General features: G+C 36.8%; 3 protein-coding genes across 4 annotated transcripts in view; all 3 read right to left on the bottom strand.

Moving 5' to 3' along the window:
• The window catches only part of LOC141359642 (uncharacterized), a 252,291-nt gene that overhangs the window by 166,912 nt on the left and 59,682 nt on the right, over positions 1 to 25,697 (bottom strand). The window lies entirely within an intron of this gene.
• Positions 8,980 to 25,697, bottom strand: part of LOC141359291 (uncharacterized) — an 88,627-nt gene continuing 71,909 nt past the window's right edge. For both annotated transcript variants that reach the window (XM_073861501.1, XM_073861500.1), the window contains 4 exons: positions 23,539 to 23,748; positions 16,637 to 16,781; positions 16,477 to 16,540; positions 8,980 to 10,069 (listed from right to left, as the gene is read on the bottom strand). In XM_073861501.1, the coding sequence (XP_073717602.1) occupies positions 10,064 to 10,069; positions 16,477 to 16,540; positions 16,637 to 16,781; positions 23,539 to 23,748 (425 nt within the window). In that variant the 3' untranslated portion in view covers positions 8,980 to 10,063. The remainder of the gene's footprint in view (positions 10,070 to 16,476; positions 16,541 to 16,636; positions 16,782 to 23,538; positions 23,749 to 25,697) is intronic.
• On the bottom strand, positions 18,094 to 23,062 carry LOC141359598 (uncharacterized). Its single transcript, XM_073862314.1, has 11 exons — positions 22,516 to 23,062; positions 21,598 to 21,769; positions 20,747 to 20,990; positions 20,382 to 20,655; positions 20,058 to 20,235; positions 19,879 to 19,955; positions 19,618 to 19,798; positions 19,244 to 19,492; positions 18,895 to 19,066; positions 18,663 to 18,811; positions 18,094 to 18,552 (listed from the first exon to the last, which is right to left on the bottom strand). Exons 1-11 carry the CDS (start codon positions 22,786 to 22,788, stop codon positions 18,326 to 18,328), a joined length of 2,196 nt encoding a protein of 731 aa, XP_073718415.1. The 5' UTR covers positions 22,789 to 23,062; the 3' UTR covers positions 18,094 to 18,325.

Consider the following 25,697-nt stretch of genomic DNA (forward strand, 5'->3'; position numbering starts at 1 on the left):
TCCATTATTAATATGTCTTAATATGTACTATTTAGGTACCTGAGATGTGTCAGTAATAGTATGTACTTTTAATGGAATAATGTGCACTGTTTATGTAGAAATAAAGTTTACTTTTGAAAGGGTATCGCCTGAGTGACAGCTTCTGTACCTTTTCTTCTGCGAGTGTTATTAAGGTTTGTGCTGACTCTTGTCTTATAATATCACTGTCTTAATGCAGTAAACCACACCCATGCTTTTTCCCAATAAACGTTTTAAAAACAACAAAACTGTTGTCTTACTTAGTGTTCATACCTTGAATGTGTAACAGCAGGATCAATGATGAGAGTCTGAAGTTCATGATGTAGTTTTGTAGAAAGTCACATAAGACCCAAAACTCTTTTCTTATTCCTGAAAGAAAACAAAACATCATTGTGACGCTCAATTCATCAGACAGTTATTACAGTAAAATAAAACACAACTAACATGCTTGTTTTTTGTTAAATTTTAAATAAAAGATTCAATACATATACGTGAATACATACGTGCTCGTGGAGATCTCTGACTTTAAGCGGTTTGTAAAGTTGTGTCAATATCTGAAGTTGTGGGAGATCATTTAATGATCTGATTTCCTTTTCTCACGCTCAAGCGGATGTTAAAGAAAGACTCTCCTTCACCTCCTTCACCTTTTGACACTTTTCATAGCATGAGAAAAAGCATTTCAGAACTTGCTTAAATTTTACATAATCAGACAGCTTTTACATTAAGGGGCGTTTTCCCGGGCAGAGTTTAGATTAATCCAGGACTAGGCCTTATTTATATTAGGTCATTTAAGAAGTTTTTACAAACATAAGAACACTACAGGTGCGCATCTTAAGACAAAACAATGCACCAATATATGTTAAAATTAAACAGTACAAGGTGTTTTTAAATGAAAGCAGCTCAAACTTTTAGTCTGAGACTAGGATTAGCCCTGTCTGAAAAACTGCCCCTATATCTTTATGTGTAGCTGTTATTTGTTGGAGAGTCCTGTAAAAGATGTCTCTTATATTTACTTCATCTTTTATGTCTCCAGCAGAAAAAAATCTAATCATTAATCTTCATCTTTTTACTGCTAGTGCTCTTATTCTTGAGCAACAGTCTCAACTCGATTCACAGGACAGATTATGTTTTATATTTTTATAAACCTGTTCCTTCGATCACTAATAAATTGAGACAGAAAAAATCTGCACATTTTTATATCTACATTGAACTTTGGGGAAACTTGATGAATGTATGAATGTAATTATTTTAAAACCTGTAAAAAGTGTTCAATGGAGCTGATAGTAACATTGCTTAGAAAATGTAATATGTAATGCACGTGTAAAAGTATGTACATGCGTGAGTGAAGTATGTGCAGAACTTCCTTTCAGACTTTCCAGTGCAACTCATGTGGGTCTTAGAAATACAGGCTGATGGTTAACCTGCTGGGCATTGCTGCCTGATGCACCTCCACCGGTGCCTTTTGTGCAGGTGTGTTCCACCTCTTTGGGCATAAAAGAGATCATCAGCTGGGGACCACTAATCATGGATGTTTCGCTCCTTTAACCTCAGTGCATATCCTGGTTGCGGAGCGATGACAGGGATCACTCCCTGCCACCCCCTGATAATGCCCTAGGTGTTACTTGGCCCCCATCCCCTTTGCTTCCTATTTAACCACAACCAAAAGCTGCCCCTCTCTGCCTCCTCTGCCAGTTCTTTAATGGCTTTTTGACATCCTGCTCCTGTTCATCCCATTTCATGGAGCAGGCGAACCATTGGGGACCCAAAAAAGCCTCTGCATCCCACTTTGACGGGCCACATGGTGGCTTTCCAGCAAGCCTCTCTGCAGTGTTTTACCGGGTCTGCATATTTGGTAAGCTTCCACTCATTGGCTTCCATTCCCCCCTCACATGGGACAGTGAGCTTCCGGAAAACAAAGTTTCTATGATCTCCCTTTGGAATTGGAGCTGCCTCCCCAGGTCGACCCTTATGTTTCACTCACTGCCACACTGTAAACCCAAACAGTATAATGTGCTTATTTAAAATGAGTGAACTGAACTCAAAACTGTGAAAAAGTTTATTGGACTTAAAATTTTTATGTGTTTTCAAGAAGTTCGCCATTTTAAGTTCCACAAACTCAAATAAAATGAGTCAAAGAACTCAAAAAATTTATTTATTACTTCCAAACGGAGTAATTTCAATACCACTGCCTCACTGTACTAAACACTGCAAATAATTACAAACTTTTGGTAGTTGTGATGAGTTCAAATTGCCAGGTAAGCTAAGAAAGAGTCTGGCACTGCAAATTTACTTCAGTTTAAAGTTAAATCAACACGATTGGTTGAGGAGGTTCCAGTTCCCAGCATGCTTTGCATGAGCCTGCAATACAAGAGCATTTTTTGAAATTAAGTGCTATTTTATGTGTTTTTTAGTAAAGAGAGAGACTCAGTAGTGTTAAACATTTATTTATGTTGGAGATTTAGAAGAGTTTGCTATTTTTTAGTTTTGTGGTTACCATTGTTCAGAAGTGTAGTGCCTGTGCTTAAGTTAGGATGTAGGTCGGATATATGTAGCTTTATCATATAAACTATGACTGTGTGAAAGTCTGCACTGAGTTCAGTCTCAATATACTTTCACTTCACTTGTCTTAAATTTTCATGAGTCACATGATCTGTTTCTGTGACTTGTGAACAAAATTTATTGGTAAAAAGAGGTTTTAAGTACGGTATACAAAAAAATATATATGGTAAAACAGTCCTTATAATAAACAGTAGTTTTATGTATATTGTACTTAAAGATTTAATAAAACGAAGCATAAACTTTTACATTTGGGTTAACTGAAATTTTTTAAGTTATATTTACTTAAAATTTTTGATGTTGGTTTACTTAAAAAAATTTATGTAATCAGTTTCAACAAAATTTTTGAGTACTCTGAACTTGTCGGGTTTTACAGTGCAGATGAGAGGACTCTAGATGTTGCTCTCTGGTGAGGGTGGTTGATTTTTTTCTCCGGCCCTTGCAAACAGGATGGGATTTCTCGTTGGCAAGGAAGGTCTACTATTAGCCTCCTGTCTACATGACTCTGCCACCTCTGCTAGCTTCCTCGACACCAGATTGTATTGCCACCTATAGCGGCATTGGGACAATGTTGTCTTGCAGCCTGACAGAATGTGCTGGAGCCTGGCATTACTGTTACTGCAAAGGGGGCAAAGTTCTTGCCGAACCACTGTTGGAGGTTTCTGGGACAAGGTAGGCTGTTATAGGTGGATCTAATCAGGAAACTGATCAGCCTAAGACAAATGCCTGTCTGTCACAACTTCCCATGTCATCCAGTCTCCCTGCAGCGTCTGATTTACTGCCTTGATGTTAAGGTGGTCCTGCTTGGTTTCTTGTCACTTCAGTTACCACCATGGCTTTTCGCTCTTCCTTGGAGGCCTTTCACCAGACAAGGGGGTTCTTGCTCCTCCCAAGGCCTGCTTGACCCTTCTGGCCTCTGCCGACTATCTCACAATGTTTCAGCCTGCTGAATGCCATGTCGACCTCTTCCTGGGCTTTCCCCAACCTCCCTGTTTGTACCTTAGGGCAGCTGCATTCACCAGTTGGTCAGTGGATTCCCTCAGGTCCAGCACCATCCGAGCTTTCTCCTGCTTGTATCCCAAGCCATTGGATCGCAGGGGCAACTGTAGTGTATTTTCCAAGCCCATCCATCTTGTTTGCCACTGAGGAGGGAACTTGCTCATCCTCCGAGGCCACATCACTCTTGGGTACAGTATAGAACTTGTAGCTCCATACTTTATACTTGCGGGGAAGCTGGCTCTGATTGAACCTGGTGAGGCTATCTGCGAGCTGCTTCGTCGCTGTTTCACCCATCTGCCTATCAGAGAGGTCTGCTGACCCAGGCTACAGAAGGGCTGATTTGCCAGCTAAGGAATTTCTTCACCACCTGTGTTGAGATGGTATGGTCACTTCCAACCCCTTTCCTGAGGGACAGGCTGCGTGATTTTGCGGGTTTGATCTAAAAATAACCAGGGTGTAAAGGAGCTTAAACCCTTATGCAACAAAAATATACTGCAGTATATTGGAAAATATCATGTAATATATTAGGCAATATATTCCCATATATCGGATTTAATATTTATATTTCCCAATATATTGTAATATATGCATAGAAAATATCATGTAATGTATTAGGCAGTATATTCCCATATATAGGATTTAATATGTATATTTCCCATTATATTGCAGTATATGAATAGACCATACATGTATATATTGATACAAAATATATTGTAACCAAGACCAAAAAGGCACTATGTTTTTCCATGTAATAGTTTGTCTTTATATGATTTAATATACTGCAAAATATGCAGGGGCGTCGCTAGATCCCTTTTACTGGCACATGCCCCAGTGTAAATCTTTTGTGTCCCGTTGTAAATCTCAAGTTTAAATTTGAGCAGTTAACTAGTGTATTCCTATACAAAGATAATCGCGGCAAAAACGGATGTAATCTTATTTTGACTTGATCAATATTGGCTTCTTTAGATGAACATGTTTTGTGCAAAGCAGGGAAAGCGAAGCAGACAAGAGAGATGATGAGTTTTAAGGAGGTAAGACAAACTACATCCTCACCCTATCAGGTCTGAAACATTAGAGGAAAAATCTCAGGAAAACCTCGTCAAGTCTGTAGAATTGAATTGTTGCTGAGACAGATGTAAGATGTTCTTAAGATTATCTAAGTGTACTTCACTGTGCTATTTTGAGGCACCATGGATATGAACTAACATGCACTTTTAACATACTATCTCTGTATAAAAAAACGTATTTAGTTAACACTTGTATTAAACTTGAACACAACTTTTATACAAAGATGGGTTCAAGTTTACTACAAGTGGTACATAAATACATTTTTTAAATACATTTTTAGCACATTTTAGTTCATATTTATGGTGTCTCAAAATAGCACAGTGAAGTACACTAAGATTAATTTTTAGTATTTTAAGTACAAAATTAGTGTGCGAAAATAAAGCATTTTAAATACACTATGGAAGTGTACTACTTTTTCACCTGGGTTAACACATGAGTCAGTTTTGGTGAACTGTTACTTCAAAACTCTACACACAAATCCTTACATTTCTCAGTGCTTACACCATCTGGTCATATGGAAAGCACTAGCATTCAATACTGTTCACTCAAGTCAGCACAGCTTAGCAAACAATTACCAAGCTGGAAACACTAAAAGTCTAAATTGAACACACAGCAATCAGATCCTTCAATAGATACATAAAAGGGCCTGAATCTGTTCATTGAGCTTTGAAACAATAGATCCACAGAGAAATGAAGGAATAGGTCGAGGAGAAGGAGGATGAAGAGAAGGAGGGAGAGGAAGAGGATGAGGAAGAAGAGGAGGGAAAGAAGGAGGATGTGGTGAAGGAGGAGGAAGAGGACATGGTAAAGGAGGAGGGAGGGGACATGATGAAGAAATAGGTCGAGGAGGAGGGAGAGGAATAGGAGGAGGGAGAGGAGGAGGGAAAGGAGGAGGACGTGGTGAAGGAGGAGGAAGAGGACATGGTGAAGGAGGAGGAAGAGGAGGAGGACGTGGTGAAAGAGGAGGAAGGAGATGAAGGGCAAGGTGACAAGCAATTTCAAGGTGAAATTCAAGCCAATCTAGTTGACCATGTCCTGGTCCATGGTATGACTATGAGGGAGGATGGGCAACGAGTAAAGCATAATTTGAGTTGCTTCACTTATGCCTCCATCTTCAGAGCCTTCAGGGAGGAAAACAGATAGGTGTACTTACAGTAAGACTGCTCTATACAGTAACTTTAGTGTGCATACACTGTTGGACTATGCTACTGGAATAAAGAAATGCATCAAATTGCCTTCCATACAGATAGACATATCAGCAGATGAATGCAAGTGGTGGATCAGAGGATTTTATCCTCGCTGTTTGGCTAGGACCAATATAGCCTGTGATGTGGATGAGATTCTCTGCCCTGACCCAGAACTAAGACGGGATGTTGAGGCGAAATAATAAAAAAATTACAGTTGTGCTGTGTAAAGCACATGAATGAATAAAAATGTCCTAATGCATACATTGATTGTGTCTTTTTGGTCATGTGAAAAGGTTTTTGATGGGGAGAACCACAAGCAACTTACCAGTTTTGGATATATTGTTTTGAATTGATTGCCCCAGTGTGTAATATATGTTGTAGTGTGTGTGTTTTTGAAAGCTTGTGTGTGTTGTCTGAGGGAAAAGTTTGGTATTTCAGTAAGAGTGAATGGTTTTGAGTGTAGAGCTTCATTTTGACCTGAAAATATGATGTTTGGAGTATTGTGTGAGACTTTATGGAATTGTCTTTACTGTTTTGAGAATATGAGGCATAGTTTCAAGAAATGTGTAATAATGTTAGGTATAATGAAGATTATACTTGTATATATGTATCTTTTGCAGTAACTGTTAAACTGTAGAATAGTGGGTTAAGCAAAGGACATTGTATAGAAGTGTTGCACACTTCTTGCACACAGCAAGCTTTCAAAAAAAGTCAGCAAAAAATGGGGGGCCTGTGCCCCAGTGGAGCTTTATATCTAGCAATGCCCATGAATATATGCATGTGCTATGTATGTATGTATGTATGTATGTATGATTTAACAATTTTTACATTCCAAATAAACAACTACAGCATATTCATGAATATGCATGGCATATAGCCTAAAGAAAATATTGAAGACAAAAATCTGCATTACACAAATAACAGTTTTATTGAAACAGCAGAGACCTTTCTTTCATTTTCTACATTTGTCAGTACTCTACTCAGCACCGACTGCTTCAACCAGAATGCGTGCCAAAGGCGATGGAGCATAATGCTTGAGTAGGAAGCTGAGATTCAGGCGCTAGGAGAGCACAGGACACATAAGAAAGACTAGCAACAAGGAGGCTGATAGGTCCTGACCTATAGTCCTAACTTATACTCCTAATCAGTAGGTGGCGGTAATGCACCTAAAAATTGTTTGCTAACCACCAGTAAAACTCGAGAAGGAGACTGATCGTTGGCATGCTCTCAACCCAGGGAAAACTTCAAGCTTTACAAGGTACATAGTTTTCAGATGTGGTGCTTTCCAGTTTTGATTGCATCTCTTCCAGGAGAGATTTTTGTGAACCAGAGGGAAGGAAGTGAGAAGGGAGAGAGTAATCGTTGTTGTTTTGTTCCACAGATGCTGTTTTAAACCAGTTTCCACGGCCGAAGCTGATGTTAGAAAATCCATCAACAGTAGAATATGCGAGCTAAGACACCAGGTGAAGTGCAAAAGCATGGGTATATGAGTCATTTAAATCAGTGAAGAGCCAAGATGGACTCCTAATCAGGATAAAGGCCTGTTCTTTTGGCAATTTATTTCTTTGCTTTTCCACGTTGCCAAAGCTCCTTGAAAGTTTGTTTATTATTTATTTATCTATTATTGTCTGTGCATTTTGTTTATATTGTATTTTTAACTGTATAACGGCACTGCTGAAAGTTTGAAATAAATAGACGTTGGTAATTTAAATTGCTTTAATTTATATTTTGTATATTTTCTGTTTTATGTCACTCTTTTAAAATGTAATTTATGTAAATGTAATGCAAGACATTTATGTAATGTAAAGCAAATCACATTGTCTGACCATGTGCAAAACCTCTTGTGGTTGTAATATGTCTGTTTAGCTCTCTACCTCAAATTAGTTTTAGTACGTGTGCCTGTTAAAAGAAAATAAAGGTGGCTTTTGATAGATTATCCATTAGTCTGTGTTAATATGTGGTATAAATGTGTGTACATATTTTTATGTATATATTTCTATATAATTTTACATATTATTTAAAATATATTCTACCATATAGTAAACATACATGTGACACTATATCTGTACATATATTGTTAATACATTTTTGCATATCAATCGGAATACAATATGGCGGATATTTATAAATATAATATTGCATATATTTTGAGATATATAAACACATATATTATATTCACATGCAATATATTAAAAGCGGCAATTATTTATATTTATCAATATACTGCAATAAATTACATATATATAGAATATATGTATCAACATATTACTCATGTATTTTACAATATACTGCAATATATTGCATACATAAAGAATATATGCATCAACATATTACTCCATATATTGCCAATATATACTGCAATATATTACATACATGAAGAATATATGTATCAACATATTACTTCATATATTGCCAATATATACTGCAATATATTACATACATTAAGATTATATTTATCAACATATTACTCCATATATTGCCAATATATACTGCAATATATTACATACAAAAAGAATATATGTATCAACATATTACTCCATATATTGCCAATATATACTGCAATATATTACATACATAAAGAATATATGTATCAACATATTACTCCATATATTGCCAATATATACTGCAATATATTACATACATAAAGAATATATGTATAAACATATTACTACATATATTGCCAATATATACTGCAAAATATTACATACATATAGAATATATGTATCAACATATTACTCCATACATTGCCAATATATACTGCAATCTATTACATACATTTAGAATATATGTATCAATATATTACATACATTTAAAATATATGTATTAACATATTACTATATTGCCAATATATACTTCAATATATTACATACATTTAGAATATATGCATCAATATATTACTTCATATATTTCCAATATATTATGGGATATATTAAATAGTATAATGAGATGTATTTAATCAATATATGAAAACGGCAATAATTGCAGTATTGTATAATATATTGCAATATACCACTTACATATATATAATATATTTTTATATAATATATCATGATATATATTACTATGTAAATTTCACAATATATGGAGACACATTAAATATATTGTCATGTAATATATTGAGAAATATATTTTTGTTGCATAAGGGAAGCCTCTAACAACAAGTTATATTTGAAAATCTCCCAAAATCTGTTTCAAAAATCCGGTTATTATATCCATTTACAGATTTAACAAAGAAATGTATTTGTGCAGTTTTATTTAATTCATTTTCTCTGTCTGTCTGTGACGTGAAATCAAAACAACATCTCCCTGGTCTTTAGACAGTTTAAAATGAACAACATACAACTCCATCTTCTATATGAACTTCTTGCTGTTAAATGTGTGTTTGTTTGTAAATAATGTCAGAATCACCTTTAGTCTAAAGTACTGCAGGTTAACATGTACAAGGAAATTGTATTGGTCTACTGATGCATATTGTTATTTATAATAATCATAATATGTCATGATAAATAAAATTGTTTTAAATAAAAGCATCTTTCAATGCACAAATGTAACATATAGAAGTAAATTCTTAATTCTGTGCATTAAAAAAGGAAATGCAGCTGCAAAAATGAGTTTCCTGTTCTATATATCAACATAAATCTTAATCAACGTTTTGATCTTTGAAACTTAAGCATAAATCCTCCACATGACAGGAAGAGACCGTGTGACACAACTCAGTTTTAATACTAGATTATACTGATGAGTGCTGGTTTGCTGCTTGACATACATATTCACACTATTTACCACCAAAAGTTGGTCAACCAAACTGGTCAATTGAATGGTCTTACTGGTAAAGCTGGTTAAGTGAGTAAAGAAGCCACAATGCTTTTAAGATAAAGCAGCATCCTATCCAAAACACGTCATGCTTTTCAGCAGAGACAACCTCAAAAACAAGTGTAACATTCACAACATAAACACCAACAGGTCAAGAAAGATGAAATTTCAAGTGAACTGTCAGCAGTGGGCTTTTAAAAAGGTAACCTATTATTTTTTGTAGCTCTAAATGTAAGTTAGAGAGGATCCTAAACATTCAGGCCTGTCAATCATCATTATGAGCGTATATGAGGCCTCCGGTTCCAGCTGCATTTTTCCATCATTCCTCCTCCTCCACATCTCCTGCTTCACTGCTTTCTTTCTTCCTCTGTGTAGTTCTGTTGTTCATTTCATTGAAATGACCATAGAGACAGACGAGAGATTCAGTCCTATAAGGATATGAACCCAGATTCATCAATTTTGTTCTCAATCACAAATCTCTAAATGTAGTAAATATACAGACTCACTTTAAAACATGTCAGAGACTGATCCAAAGGCAAAATAATGATTGCATGAATAATTGTAATTCGTGTAACTTTCAAATTGATGTAAACTTTCACAAAGGAACAGTAGCGTGACACAATTAAAAGCAGAAACATTATGACAGCTAACATGCTTAAAATAATATTTTATTCTCACGTTAGATTTATTAAAAGATTAAACATGGATATATTACACAATGTTGTGTTTCTGTCCATGCATCAGTAGTTTGTAGCTGTCAGTTTTAGCACCTTGTAGATGATCTGATAATCTCAGTTACTTCATTTTTTCTAAGTAAAGTTGATATGAAGAAAAATATCTTACATTTGCTTATACACCCTTCACATAGTGTATTAAAATACTGTCTGAAACTCTTACAAAGCATGAAGTCATTTTTTCTACAGAGAAAGTATTATTCATTAATCTCTTGCCACTGCCCATTTGCCCTCACAGGCTGAGATGCCCCGTTGGGGTGTGAAACAGTATGTACAGAATGAGTGAACTGGATTCCTGCTGAAAGCATTCAGTTATCAGTTGGGGTGTAACGATTAATCGTGCAAATGCGCGTTTTCTCAATGAATGAATTTGAATGAATTACGGTGAAATCCCAGCACATCCGAACGCCAGGGGGCGCTCTCATGCAGAAACTCCCTTTGTGCCACACAAGAAGTAGCATTACAAACGCTATTCCAGGAAATGTCTACAGTAATATTTATATCGCTGTTCTTCAAATTGTTTCAGGTTTTTCATGATAATAAAGAATATTTTGAATGATTTTGAGTGTTGCTTTTTTAAATGCACGTTATAAACGACTCCGACTCATAATGATTTTAGATTGATAAGGACTTCCTACTGACCAAATGCCGTAGTACACACACACAAGCTGTGCATAAAACGAAGAATCGCAGCCTTGCGATTCAGAATCGATTTCAGACAGGCATTTTTAATGAGGACCACGATTGAATTGCGATTGAATCGTTACATCCCTAGTTATCAGTCTGCTAGTCTGACTAAATCTGTAGGATTTACAACCAGAGGCTGTGCAATGTATCTTGTTTGCCTCAGGGGAAGCTGCAACAAGATGCTCTGGACCTTTGCATTTTCAGACTCAGTGGCGGTCGCTCACTTCTTTTTTGAGGGAACACGACGTGAAGCTCAATGACATAGAAATATCACCTCAGAGCGATGCTGTTTCAGACCACAGCCTTGTCTCGTACACCATACTTCTAGAAAGTATCGCTCGGTCAACCACATGCTACCATTTAGGCAGAACAATAATTTCCACTACTAAAGATAGCTTTGTTAGTAGTCTCCCAAACCTGTCACAAATGAAACATGTAGTAGATAACCATGAAGATCTGGATATTGTTATAGAAGCCCTGAACAACGTTTGTTCTAGCACGCTGGAAGCTCTTGCTCCCATTAGATCAAAGAGAATTAAAGAATAAACACCAGCAACATGATATGACCATCATACCGCAGCCCTTAACTTTCCCACCAGCATTTTTCATCATCGGAGAAATTGGAGAAGCACAAAGTTAGAGGTATGGAAAGAGAACGTTCAACACTACAGACAGGCTATAAAAACGCTAGATCTCGGCAAGCTTATTGAAGAAAACCATAATATTGTTTCCTCTTTAGCACAATTGCGAAATTGACTAGAAACAAAGAACAAACAGAAACTGATCTTAAACTCCAACATAATATTCACGACTTCATCAACTTCTTCACTAACAAATTATGGTTATTAGAGAAAACATCAAAGCTATGCAAGCAGCCGCCATTTTACCCAATAGTACATTGAACACTAGATTACCATATGAACATCTTGAGTCATTTAAAACTTCTACAATAGAAGAGCTGTCAAAATTAATAAAATCATCCAAATCATCATCGTGTATATTAGACAGGGGACCCTGTTCCCACAAAATAACTCAAATAAGTGAAAAAAAGGGGAATCCAAGGCACTCTTCATATATCAAAAAGTAAAAAGCCTTTATTTAAATATGGCTATAACATTAAAAACATATAACAGGGCAGTAACCCACGCGTAGCAGCACAGATAGCCTTCTTCAGGGTATACTGATCAAACAAACAATCTTCACTTAAAAAGTCAGCTAATCACAAACACCTGAATGACATCACAAAGGTAATGAATTCCCATATGTAAAACATTGCAAGAAAAGACCACTAGATGGCAATTACACTAGAGTAAAGACACCAATAGATAGAACTCTTTAAAAAAAAAAACAATTACAAAAAGGGACTAAAGTCAATTTCATCATTGAGTCCTGGGTATGTCATAGCCTGCAAATTATATATATAAAAAGTTTCTCTTTGTAGTAGTACTCTTAATCTATCACCACCCCTAATGTTCTTTTTAATTGTCTCTAGACCTTCAACCATTAAACCATCTGGGTTGCTATTATGTGCACTGTAAAAGTGTTTGGCCATTGGGTAATCAAAATTTGCCTTTTTAATAGCATTCTTATGTTCTGAAATTCTGTCTTTAAGACGCCTCTTTGTTCGGCCTATGTAAAAGCAACCACATGTACAAGATAAACGGTAGACTACAAAAGTGGTATTGCAATTAATGGATGATTGTATGTTATATGTCTTATTAGTTTTAAAATCAATAAACTGTTTACACTCTTTAATGTTTGAACAGTGGTTGCAAAATCCACATTTGTACGTACCCAATATCTGTCTGTGAAGCCAAGTGGTCTTTTTGCTCACGCTGAGATGACTAGATACTAGTTTGTCTCGAAGAGTAGGGGCCCTCCTAAAACTAATTTTGGGGGGCGCACGAAAAACTTCTCTAAGGATAGGGTCACTTTTCAATAGATTCCAGTTCGACAAAATTATACGTTTTATTGGATTGGCTAGACTGCTGTATTTAGTAACAAAATAAACTTGCTCTTGACTGGATGATTCTTTTTTCTTTTTTCTAAACAGATCTGATCTTAAAGAAGAGTGAGCTTTTTTGTTAGCAGTCTGTACTACCTCTGTTTTGTAACCCCTCTGTGTAAAACGATTTGTCATAATTTTGGCCTGCTTTTCATACTCTTGATTTTCATCGCAGATACGTCTAAGACGTTGGAATTGGCCAAACGGTATGTTGTGTTTAAGCCAAACCGGATGGAAGCTATCCGCTCGTAAGATAGTATTTCTATCTGTTTCTTTGCGAAACACTGTGGTATGGAGCTGGCCATCCTGACCTTTAGAGATGGTTAGGTCTAAGAAGTTGATCATGGTTTTCGAGTATTCCATAGACAGTTTTACATTCCTATCATTATTATTCAAAAAATCATAGAACAATAACAATTCATCATAAGAACCAGTCCAAATCAGAAGCACAACGTCAACACATCTCCCCCAATTATGCTAATCTTTTCTTAGGTCTATGGGAGAAGGATTTTATCCAGGGTAATATCTACAGTGATAAGATAAAATGGTGGAGGAGATATATTGACGAGGTACTTCTGATTTGGACTGGTTCTTATGATGAATTGTTATTGTTCTATGATTTTTTGAATAATAATGATAGGAATGTAAAACTGTCTATGGAATACTCGAAAACCATGATCAACTTCTTAGACCTAACCATCTCTAAAGGTCAGGATGGCCAGCTCCATACCACAGTGTTTCGCAAAGAAACAGATAGAAATACTATCTTACGAGCGGATAGCTTCCATCCGGTTTGGCTTAAACACAACATACCGTTTGGCCAATTCCAACGTCTTAGACGTATCTGCGATGAAAATCAAGAGTATGAAAAGCAGGCCAAAATTATGACAAATCGTTTTACACAGAGGGGTTACAAAACAGAGGTAGTACAGACTGCTAACAAAAAAGCTCACTCTTCTTTAAGATCAGATCTGTTTAGAAAAAAGAAAAAAGAATCATCCAGTCAAGAGCAAGTTTATTTTGTTACTAAATACAGCAGTCTAGCCAATCCAATAAAACGTATAATTTTGTCGAACTGGAATCTATTGAAAAGTGACCCTATCCTTAGAGAAGTTTTTCGTGCGCCCCCCAAAATTAGTTTTAGGAGGGCCCCTACTCTTCGAGACAAACTAGTATCTAGTCATCTCAGCGTGAGCAAAAAGACCACTTGGCTTCACAGACAGATATTGGGTACGTACAAATGTGGATTTTGCAACCACTGTTCAAACATTAAAGAGTGTAAACAGTTTATTGATTTTAAAACTAATAAGACATATAACATACAATCATCCATTAATTGCAATACCACTTTTGTAGTCTACCGTTTATCTTGTACATGTGGTTGCTTTTACATAGGCCGAACAAAGAGGCATCTTAAAGACAGAATTTCAGAACATAAGAATGCTATTAAAAAGGCAAATTTTGATTACCCAATGGCCAAACATTTTTACAGTGCACATAATAGCAACCCAGATGGTTTAATGGTTGAAGGTCTAGAGACAATTAAAAAGAACATTAGGGGTGGTGATAGATTAAGAGTACTACTACAAAGAGAAACTTTTTATATATATAATTTGCAGGCTATGACATACCCAGCACTCAATGATGAAATTGACTTTAGTCCCTTTTTGTAATTGTTTTTTTTTTTAAAGAGTTCTATCTATTGGTGTCTTTACTCTAGTGTAATTGCCATCTAGTGGTCTTTTCTTGCAATGTTTTACATATGGGAATTCATTACCTTTGTAATGTCATTCAGGTGTTTGTGATTAGCTGACTTTTTAAGTGAAGATTGTTTGTTGTTGTTTGTTATATGTTTTTAATGTTATAGCCATATTTAAATAAAGGCTTTTTACTTTTTGATATATGAAGAGTACCTCGGATTCCCCTTTTTTTCACGTTTTGTATACCCTACACCAAAGAGCACTTAACTAATTTTTCCCAAAAAAAAAATTTTTTCAGCTATTTTTGAGACCTTTGGATTTTTTCTGATTTCATGATAACTAAAATAAGTATTTCCAGTACTAAATATTTTAACTAATCGTTAGAACTAGGATACGTTTCAACAGTTTTCGACCATTCTCAAATCTCCATTTTCTTTCTAAAATGCAGCTCTGTGTATTCTTAGTGAATGATAGTACGTATAAAAAGTTCAGGATTCAGGCCCCACTAGCACAGAGACAGCACTGCTTATAGTCACAAATTACCTCGGTTTAATATCAGATTGTGGTGAAGTTTCAATTCTTATATTACTAGACCTTAGTGCAGCCTTTGACACGTAGATCAAACAATCTTACTCGATAGACTAGAAAACTATGTTGGCATCAGGGGTCAGACGTTAGCATGGTTTAGATCGTATCTAACCAATCGCTACCACTTTGTTTATGTAAATGAGTAAGAGTCGTATCACGCCCCGGTTAGATATGGCGTAGAGCAGGGATCAGTTCTAGGTCCTATACTGTTCTTGTTATATATGTTACCTCTGGGGACATCATTAGGAAATTAATACTGTCAATCTATCAGACAGATCACCTGAACACAGACACATATATGAGAGGAGTCACTGTTAATAGAGTCATAGCTGAAGAGTGCTGTTGATGATGATGATGGGCTGCAACCTGTGACTATATTCAGATATAATAATAATATGGCACAATGTCAAATGCATTGCTATTTATAAAACACTTACTGACCAATCAGAATCAAGGATTTTTTATATCTATTTTATTTAATCTTTATTTAACCAAGAAAGCCCATAACGCTGAGGAAACACTTGCATGATCAGTCGTTATGATCAAATTACATTCATAATCTGTGCGAAAAATCATTAGGTGTGCCCAACCTGTGGAAGAAACAGCAGAGAAGCCACACCTCAAGTAAAAAGTACAATAAAAACAAATTTAACAAAATTTAGATGCACTAATATAAAGGACTCTTAATAATATTTGTAAATACTAAAATGTAATGTAAAAATCAAGCCTATAGCAATAACTTTCTTATAACGTAAAATTTACTTTATAAGCATAACTCAGTGCTTAAAACTTTCCCATGTTAATAAAATGATCAAGCTGTTGTTATATTCTGAAGATTAATTCATGACCAGAGTGCAGAATAAACAAAAGATTTTCTACTGAGTCCTGAATGAAACCTAAATACACTGAAGAGTCGACATCTAGAAGAGACAAAATAATAGAAAATATGTGTAAGTGATGTCATTGATGTCACTGCTGTGAGACTGTTGCTAGGTGATGATGTCATAAAGAGAGTGGTGACATCACTCCAGTAGTTCTGATGGACCGCCACACAGAAAGAGATAATGTTAAAAAATCTGACCATTAGTTTATTTAACATACAAATATACAGATTTTCTCACCTCTATTTGTTTGTCATCAGTTTTGTTTTTAGATGAGTTCAATTTATTCATGCTGATGAAAAACCTGTAGGGTCAAAATTCACAATTTTACAATCTGAATTCATATCAGAATATTCACTGTATGTATGAAGTTTTGAGTTTTACTTGATATTTTACTTACCAGATCCATACAGCTCCTATAATGAGAAACTGAGGCAGAAACACCAACAGAGAGACAAACACTGAACTGTACACTACTGCTTCAGTGGCTTTGTACATTTCTTCATTGTTTCTGTAAATTGTTTCATTGGTTTTGTTCATTGAATCTGAAGAAAGACAAACCCCCAAAAATTCAGAACATAACTTTACTCTTCATCTTAAATGACAAAGACTCATGATGTTAAAATTAAAGTGTACCTATTATGCCCCTAAATGGGCACCTTACTGTATAAATAGGTCTCCCATAGTAAATATTTTTGATTAAAACAATTAATTAATGCAATATTATTTTTATAAACTGCCTACATACCTCACCAATTTTGCCCTCTTTCTGAAACGGTTGGATTCAGTTCCTGTCTCCGCCTCCAAAAATGTCTAGTGTACTCTGATTGGTCAGATGGCCTACTCAACTGTTATTGGTCAACTGGGTTCGGCGTATGTTCGAAAGGATACGCCCCTGACTTCGCGTAGGTTTCCCGGTCCTAAAGAGAGCACGAAAGTACGTGAACAGCTACATGCAGATTGCAGAAACAATGGCGATTGTACTGCCTTACCAGTTCGAGCCCGAGTCCGATCCAGAGAGTTCAGATGAGCAGACGGCCGTTACAGCAACACCTCCGCAAGCAAGACTTTTGCAGAACGTTTCTCAATGGTAATTTTTTATTCCCTCAGCCGCCTAACAATAAGGATGTATTGTACAGTAACTGCAACGTCAAAATATCACGTTTAAAACGATGTCCGTCAATAAACTCGAGTTTGCATTTAACTTGTTTAGGTGTTTGTGTGGCAACTGTGCCAGAATGCCAAACGAGGCTGAAAACTTGTGTTGCAAAGAGATTCCAAAGGTAATTATAACGTATTACATTACTTTGCAAACTATAGACCATTTCAACAGAACATATAAACCTGAATTAACTGAAGTTAAACAAACATCTTAAAGATAATATATGTGAAATAAAAACATAATTGTCACAAACTGTAACAGGAAGTGTTTCTAGCCAATGTTTTTTACATCATTTGAATTGGTCTATATGGAAACACATATGTGGCATATAGTAATATATGAATTTAAATGACTTAATTTGTTAGTTCTACATTATTTTACTGTAATAACGTTTATTATAAAACACTGCTTACATATAAGTGCTATATATTTACTTATTAGGTTGTAAGGAGAATGCAACAGGTTCCAGAACCTCCTACCTGCATGATTCATCATCCAGGTTTTGAACCAAACTGTCTTAATCCCTACACACTGCAGAACATCCACAACATTTATAGTACCGACTATGGGCCTTTGAGGCGCAGAACACTAGAGGAGTAAGTGTTCACAACTTTTACTACATTTTTAACTAATAACACTAAAGTAGCATTATAGTAACAAAGTACCCAAAAGATGTAACTTGAAAAAAACATATGACTCAGCCAAAAGTTTTTTATTGCAATATATTAAAATTGTAAAAATATTCAAATAAACATGCTTTAGTAATTATAATATACTATACTATATCCTATATTGTTCTCCTCTGAATAATTGTCCATTTTAATGCTTACAGAGGTTACAGATACACAGCGTATCGAAGCTTTGTCAGCTGGTGTTGGGGCTATCTAGGACGACACAATAGAGTTGTCATCCCATCGTGTGTTGTTCTTAGGATCCGCTTGGAGTTTCCCGATCAGGATGGTCGGTATGTCGGCTTCCGACCACCCCTAAACTGAAGCGCGTGAGATGGCGTGCAATCACGTCCTCCTTAGAAGGCCTCTCGAATTGTGATGCCAGGTCCAATGGAATCGGGATTTCCTTCAGCTTTTCAACAAATGGAGCTGGGTCCTCAAGCACCTCGTCAAACACAAGCCTGATCAGGTCATCCACATAAACTGTAAAGATATGACAGTAAATCTTTTGTTTTGATCATTTATTTTACAGCTTCATACAGTTTGTACATTTATTTAATTAATATATTTGAAATAAAAATGTTACTGCTTACAGTATGTCGCTTGTGTTTTTACTGGCCTTGCGACGCATTCCCCTCTCTTAGATTTTGGGAACACAACCTTGAACTTTGCCTCTCCTGCTTTGGTTACAGCTTGCTCACGGTCTGCATTTTCATTATAATGCATGGTTGCAAGGTACAATCTGTAAAAACATAACAAGCAATACATTTATTGTAAATGTAAATACTAGTTTATTTCACACAATTAATAGAATACTTTAAATACCTGCACAGCATTCCAATAAATGGGAAGACCACATTTTTGGGTGCAAATCGAAGAATCAGGCTATGGAAGGCCTCCACTGATGATGTTTGATGGTGATGGCTTAGCTTCCCGACATCCCTGAGGACTCTCTTATTGACTAAGATTTTTTCTACTTTATGTAGAACCATTGACCCTTGGGTAACAACAGAAAGAATAATTTTGATTATCTCACCGATCAAACTATACAGTAAACAAACAGAATATTATTACCACACAGATATTCCAGCTGGATGCGTTTTAGTGAATTAGTGATTTTTTTATGTATTAGACTAATTAGACAAGTATTTACTAAATAAAGACAAAAACATACCTGGTGTTAACCATTTCGTTGAATTTGTAGACTCTTGGTCCGGATGTTCACATTTGGAAAATGTAGGGTCGTCATGGACATGCACATTTTGAAGATGGTTTATCAAGGAGTTCCACTTGGCCACCTTCTCAGGTCCAGAAGTTGAAGACGTTGCGCACCAATAAACATGATTTCTAATACTGCGCAACCATTTCTTTAAAACCTCGCAGCCCTTTTGTTCTGCCAGAAGGGCTAGTCTCTTTGACAAACCTGATAAAAATAAAGTTGTTAAGAAATCAAAAGCTATGTTAAACTTTTCTAAAGTATTGTTTGACGCAAAGAATTGTGTCAGTAATATAGACTTGTTTATAAACACACCAAAAATAAATGTTTACCTTTTTCAAAATGCCACACATCATAGTATTGTGTAATGCAGCGTTCTCTCAAAAACTTTTGGATTTGTGGATGTCGGTCAGTCACAATGTAGTCCACCATCAGACCATTTGAATCCAGAAGATCTAGGGAACGCTTCAGGCCCTCCTTCTCCATGTGATAGCTTCCTCCAACTTCATTGCTCTAAGGAGTATACAATTTTTCAAGATATGACAAAAAATCTTCACATATAGACAAAGTTTTTAAAAGAATATATAACACACCTGGACAAGCTGAAGGTCGATTATGGTGTTGGTGTTCAAGTCGAGTAGAGTGTAGCTACCATACTTTGCTGAGTGTCCTATAGAAAAAGAACAAAGATGGGAACATTGAAAAACATAAATATCTAAGTAGTATGCTTGAAAATGTTTTGTTGAGGCAATTTATGAAATTCTGGTCTCACCTGGTGAGTCTGCTCTCATATCTCCAGCAATTGCAATTTTATTCTTCTTCTGCAACTCCAAAAGCATATTCGCTTGGTCTGTTTTCCACTTGTGGACAATAGCGGGTTCCAACAAATTCCTTGCATGTCTCCTGAATGTGTCATATTGAAAAACTTGGAGATTCATGGCACGGAAAACCTGCAAATACAAAAATATGAAAGTATTACATTAAACATAAAACTATTATTATTATTATTATTATTATTAATTTTAAATATTTTGATATCTACTAATACAAACATATAATTTCCTATGTAATGTGGTATGAATAGTTATATAAATACCTTTTCTATCTGGATGACTGAATTACCAGTGAAATACGTTGCAGCAGACAGAAGAAGATTTCCTGTAGGTGTACTTCCAACAATGGGCTGGCTATTCCACTGTTTGTTGTAACTGCAGTTTGAGCAAAGTTGACTGAATGCCACAAAAGTTCCCTGTTGCCGTTGACGAACATCACACTTCCTCCGGCAAAGTGGACAGATGTCGAACAAGTCTCGGAGGCAGCTTTCAAATACAACGTATTTTTTTTCATTGTATGAGGAACTTTGCGCAAATCTAAAAGATGAGTAAAATAACACAATTTTAAATAAATGTACATTATGATTTTCAAAATTACATTATAACATACTGTATATATTGAACTTACGACAGTTCTGATTCTTCAGTAACAACTGTGTCTTCTGGGTTATATGTGGTGTCGTGAGGTTCACATAGTGTTTCGCTCTCAGTATCTTCCTCCTCCAACTCTATGCGACGTCTTTTCTTTGGATTAAAAGCAGAGGTCTTCATAGGTGTTGAAGAGATTGGAGATTGTAATCCGAATGGGAAATCTGCGTACGCTGATGTTGTTTCAGTGGAAACACTGTGACACAACACTGCTGCCTGGGATCCTACGATAATGCAGAGAAAAAAAACTTTTTATCATCAGTTATTTTTTATTTTATTTAACCTTTCTTTAATCAGGTAAGGTCCTATTGAGTTACAGTAACTCTTCTTCCAGGGAGTCCTGGCCAAGAATGGCGGCCAAGTTACAATACATAACAGACAAAACATAAATTACATGATATAGCACAAATCTCTATACACTATACATAGTAAAATAATTGTATAAGATACTCAATTAAAAACAGTTGCATTGTTCAGTCAGAGTTGACTTTAAAAGGTTTTTAAAAGAATCATTCGATTGAAGTGATACTAGATTTAAAGTATTTTGGAGTTCATTCCAGACATTTGGTGCATATGTTGAAAAAGCATTTTTACCAATAGCTGTTTTTGTTAATTGAGTAATTAATAGTATTTTCTTTGACGACCTTGTCCTGTAAACACTATTCTGGTAAATTAGCAAATTTGAAATATAGAGGGGTAATTTACCCATTAATGCTTTAGCAATAAAATTAATAAATTGATTTTCCTTCTGAGAGAAAGGAAAATCATACATTTAAGTTTACATTTTTGGTAGTGGTATTGTTAGCTATATACCTCAAATATGTTACATACCTTTGCTCCTCATATGCCAGTCCCTTAGTTTACCAAAGGACAATTGTGTGCTGACTGATTTCTGTTTTTTTGACTGATCATACTGTGTGCCCACTGATGTTGCATGTGGAGGATCAGTTTGGCATTCTACATGTTTCCTTTCTACAGTGTAGGGTACATGCTGCGATGTACTCTGGAAAATAGAAAATAAAACAAACATATAATCAGCCAAAAGGACATAACAATAGAGGACAACGACTATCGTTAGACTATAACGCACCCAGACGTTCACGCATTACATATTAAATGCCCCATTAGAGTAACACACAGGACGTGTTTACTTTGTTTCAAAATCTAAAATAGCTACAGCTTTAAGTAAATACAACAGTAAAATATATCATCTCTACTTAAGAGTTTGACTTTACCGGGTGTAGCAGCCGATCTTGTTCCCCTCGGAATGTCTGTTCCCCCTTCCAGTCGATAAAGCGTTTCTACTGACAGCGCAGGCGCAGGTACCCAAGAATATCTGCGTGTTTTTTTTTTTTTGTATGGTATAGCATATTTACAGAGTTTGTACAACCTAATACAGCTTACAACAATTAAAACTATAAAATAAATATTAAGAAAAAACAGCTGGGTGTACAAAAAACGACAAGGGGAACAGACATTCCGAGGGGAACAGGATCGGCTGCTACAGCTGTAAAGCTAACAGTTTAGCTGGTAGCAAGTTTGTAAACACGTCTAAATCAACATTTAAAAACGAATTACAACATGTTAAAACCGATAGTCTACATAATTCAACATACGTGTGGGTAAATATGGTACGTGGCTTATGAAATACAATATTACAATACAATAAATAGCTTGCACGCTCGCTCCACACGCACGTAAGTTAAGCTCCGGTAACGTAAGTGGTGAACAAAAGACATGGATACTTACAGCCTGTGATCCAGAAGTGCAGGGTAATCCAAACAAAGTAGGAATTGATCCATCTTTCAGGAGAAGACGTTGCGAAAAACCAGATTCAAATTCGTTACGGTTCACGAAGCAGTCATGGGAAAAATGCCGTGAACATATGAACAGCTTTTGACTGTATTGTGCCGGAACCGTATTAAACATGAATTTTATCCACTGCATCCTGATGTCCTCTGCCTTAGGAAGGCCATAAAGGGACATTTTGCCCTCACATCTAAAGAAACAGCGTCTAGACATCTTTAATTATGCAACAACAGTTTGTATACACACTCTAACTCCAGTCGACCTCTGCTACGCCACTTCCGTTCCCTTCAGCGTTCTCGCGCCCTCCACCCCCAGTTTTGAGGGCGTAGCCAAGCGCAGCAGAGGGGGTGGAATCATGATAATGTTGGTCTTGTCTACGTCACCAATCCCAGGAAGTAAACTGTTGCCTACAATCCGAGCGTTTTTTGTAGTCCTTGAACGTTGGAGACGATAACTCGCGTCATCGTTTTCTTTGAGGTATGTGCTTTTTGAATGTCGTTAGCATGTACTTATACACACATACACACAAAAGGATGTTTTAAAACGTGTATCCCATAATAGGGGCTCTTTAATACAGTAAATCTATCAGATAGATCACCTGAATGCAGGTATGAGAGGCTGTGCTACATTATGAATATCATCATAACTGAAGAGCAATGACCTTTAACCCGTGACTTACAGACTGACACAGAGACAAATTAATAAAATCTTTTGATAAAACAAATTTCTATAAAATTAAAATAATAATGACATAAATGTTTCTTTCATTATGAGATAAACTGAAGTGTTTGACAGATAAACTATAACTGCTACAATATTAATGATCAGCTATGAGTGCTGCACACAATGAAACTTAAAGTAGCTCAGTGATGATGTCATAGCTAAGAATAAACCAATCAGCATCAAGGACTGAAACTCTCTCTTATATAATTTCGTCAGATGTATGATGAGATGTTGTGTTACCTCTTACAGTACAGGAATACTCTTGTAGCTCCTCACTGTTGATTGAGTCCAGGTACAGCTTGTTTAATAATGTCAATCCATCTGTTACCTGTTGTCCATTCTTATACCAGATGTAAGTATGTTTGTTATCCAGAGTGCAATTGGTTGTACAGCTTAATATCACTTTTTCTCCATCTATCACAGGGTCTGGGCTGCTTATCACTCGTGTATCTGAAATTTAATAAAAAATAATTCACGTCAACTTCTTTTTAAAGTTAGGTCTGAAATCTTTGATTCAGCTCAATTCAGTATGATGTGAACAATGGCAAGGTCATGCAGTCAAACACACACATACAGATAAAATATATAATGTGAACACAGCTTAAATTGCTTTAAAGGCTCTCTAAGCGAATTCACGCATTTTAGACCATAAAACATTTTTTGTTAAATACAGCAAACATCTCCTCACTATCTGCTTGCTGCCTGTCCGCTGATCAAACTGTAAAAACCGCGATTTGTGTAGACAGCCCAGGCTCTACAAACTTCAATATAAACACAGTGGCCAAACCTGCACCACAAAAAAAAACAAAGTGTTCCAGCCAATAAATGCCAAGAAGGATTTGGGGGTTGGGTTTGGGCGCGTTCATGAAAGCACGGAAGGGAGGGGGAGGGGGAGGAGTTAACTATGAAATGTTGATTTCAAAAATCAACACACCGATTCGCTTAGAGAGCCTTTAAATAAAAGCATCTGTCAAATGCATGAGTGCAACATAAATATTTGTCTTAATTCTGAAGACCTCTGTGATGAGTGTCCTCAACATCAACATAAAGTCTTGAGTGACTTTATGTTGATCGCCTACTTAAACAGGTAGAGACTGTGTGACAACTCATAAAACCAGTTTATACCAGCTTCAATTTTAATACTGGATTAGACTGGTAAGTGCTGGTTTGCTGCTGGCCTGGCTGCTTGACCAACATATTAACAATATTCACAAGCATCCGGTTAACCATTCTTGCAAGCTAGTAAACTGCATAGCCTCTGTTTGTGTGGTGCGTGAAGCTAATAAACAGCTGATCTGACTTGTGGTATGAGGCAGAATGGTTTGTGTATATTATTAACGCTCTGACGAGGCAGAGCGTGTTCGGGGTTTGTTCGCCGTCCGCCGGCGGGAGGGTGAGAAGTGAAACCACCTGAACTCTAAATGGCGTGGTCAAGACTTTAGGAATGTATCCTGCTCTCGGTATAAGGATCACTTTGCTATCGTTAGGACCGAACTCAAGACACGACGGGTCAATTGAAAACATGTGCAGATCGCCCACTCGTTTAACCGATGCCAACGCCAGGAGGAGAGCGGTTTTAAACGAGAGAGCTTGCAGGTCCACCTGCTCGAGAGGCTCGAAAGGGGGACCGTGCAGCGCTATCAGAACCGTGGACAGATCCCAAGATGGGACCGTGTAAGGTCACGGTGGGTTTAGTCTGCAAGCCCCTCTGAGGAATTTAATGATAAGATCATGTGTTCCCACGGTGTGACCGGCGATAAGGGCGTGATTCGCCAGTATGGCTGCCACATATACTTTAAGCGTCCAGGGCGTGCGACCGCTGTCCAACATTTCCTGTAGAAAGGAGAGAATATGCTCCACTTCACAGGTGTTTGGGTTTAGGTTTTTCGTCGTGCACCAGTCAGAGAAAATAGACCACTTTTGAGCGTAAAGGCACCTGGTAGATGAGGCCCTAACTTCCGTTAGAGTATTTAACACTCTTCCTGAAAGGCGTGACGGCTGCCATTCAGAGATCAAACGTGTAGATTTCATAGCTCCGGCTGTGGATGCCATATTGTCCCTCTCGCCTGTGGACCTGTGGTAACAGGGGCACTGGAAGAAAAGCGTACAGAAGACACGCCAGCCATGTTTGCGACAGGGCATCATGGTGTCTCGAGAAGAAGATCGGGCAATGCGCGTTCTCGTCTGATGCAAACAGATCAATCTCCACTCGGCCGAAGACGGTCCATATTCCCTCGACCGTCTGAGGATGCAGCCTCCATTCTCCCGGTGGCGGACGTTGCACGAGAGAATGTCTGCACCTGTATTGACTACACCCGGTACGTGAGTTGCTTTCAACGAACGTACGTTCACGTGAGCCCATAATAAAAGCCGTTTCGCACGCCTGGACAGGGAGCGAG

The sequence above is a fragment of the Misgurnus anguillicaudatus genome, chromosome 23 (genome assembly GCF_027580225.2).
Source record: "Misgurnus anguillicaudatus chromosome 23, ASM2758022v2, whole genome shotgun sequence".
In the NCBI taxonomy this organism is placed as follows: domain Eukaryota; kingdom Metazoa; phylum Chordata; class Actinopteri; order Cypriniformes; family Cobitidae; genus Misgurnus; species Misgurnus anguillicaudatus.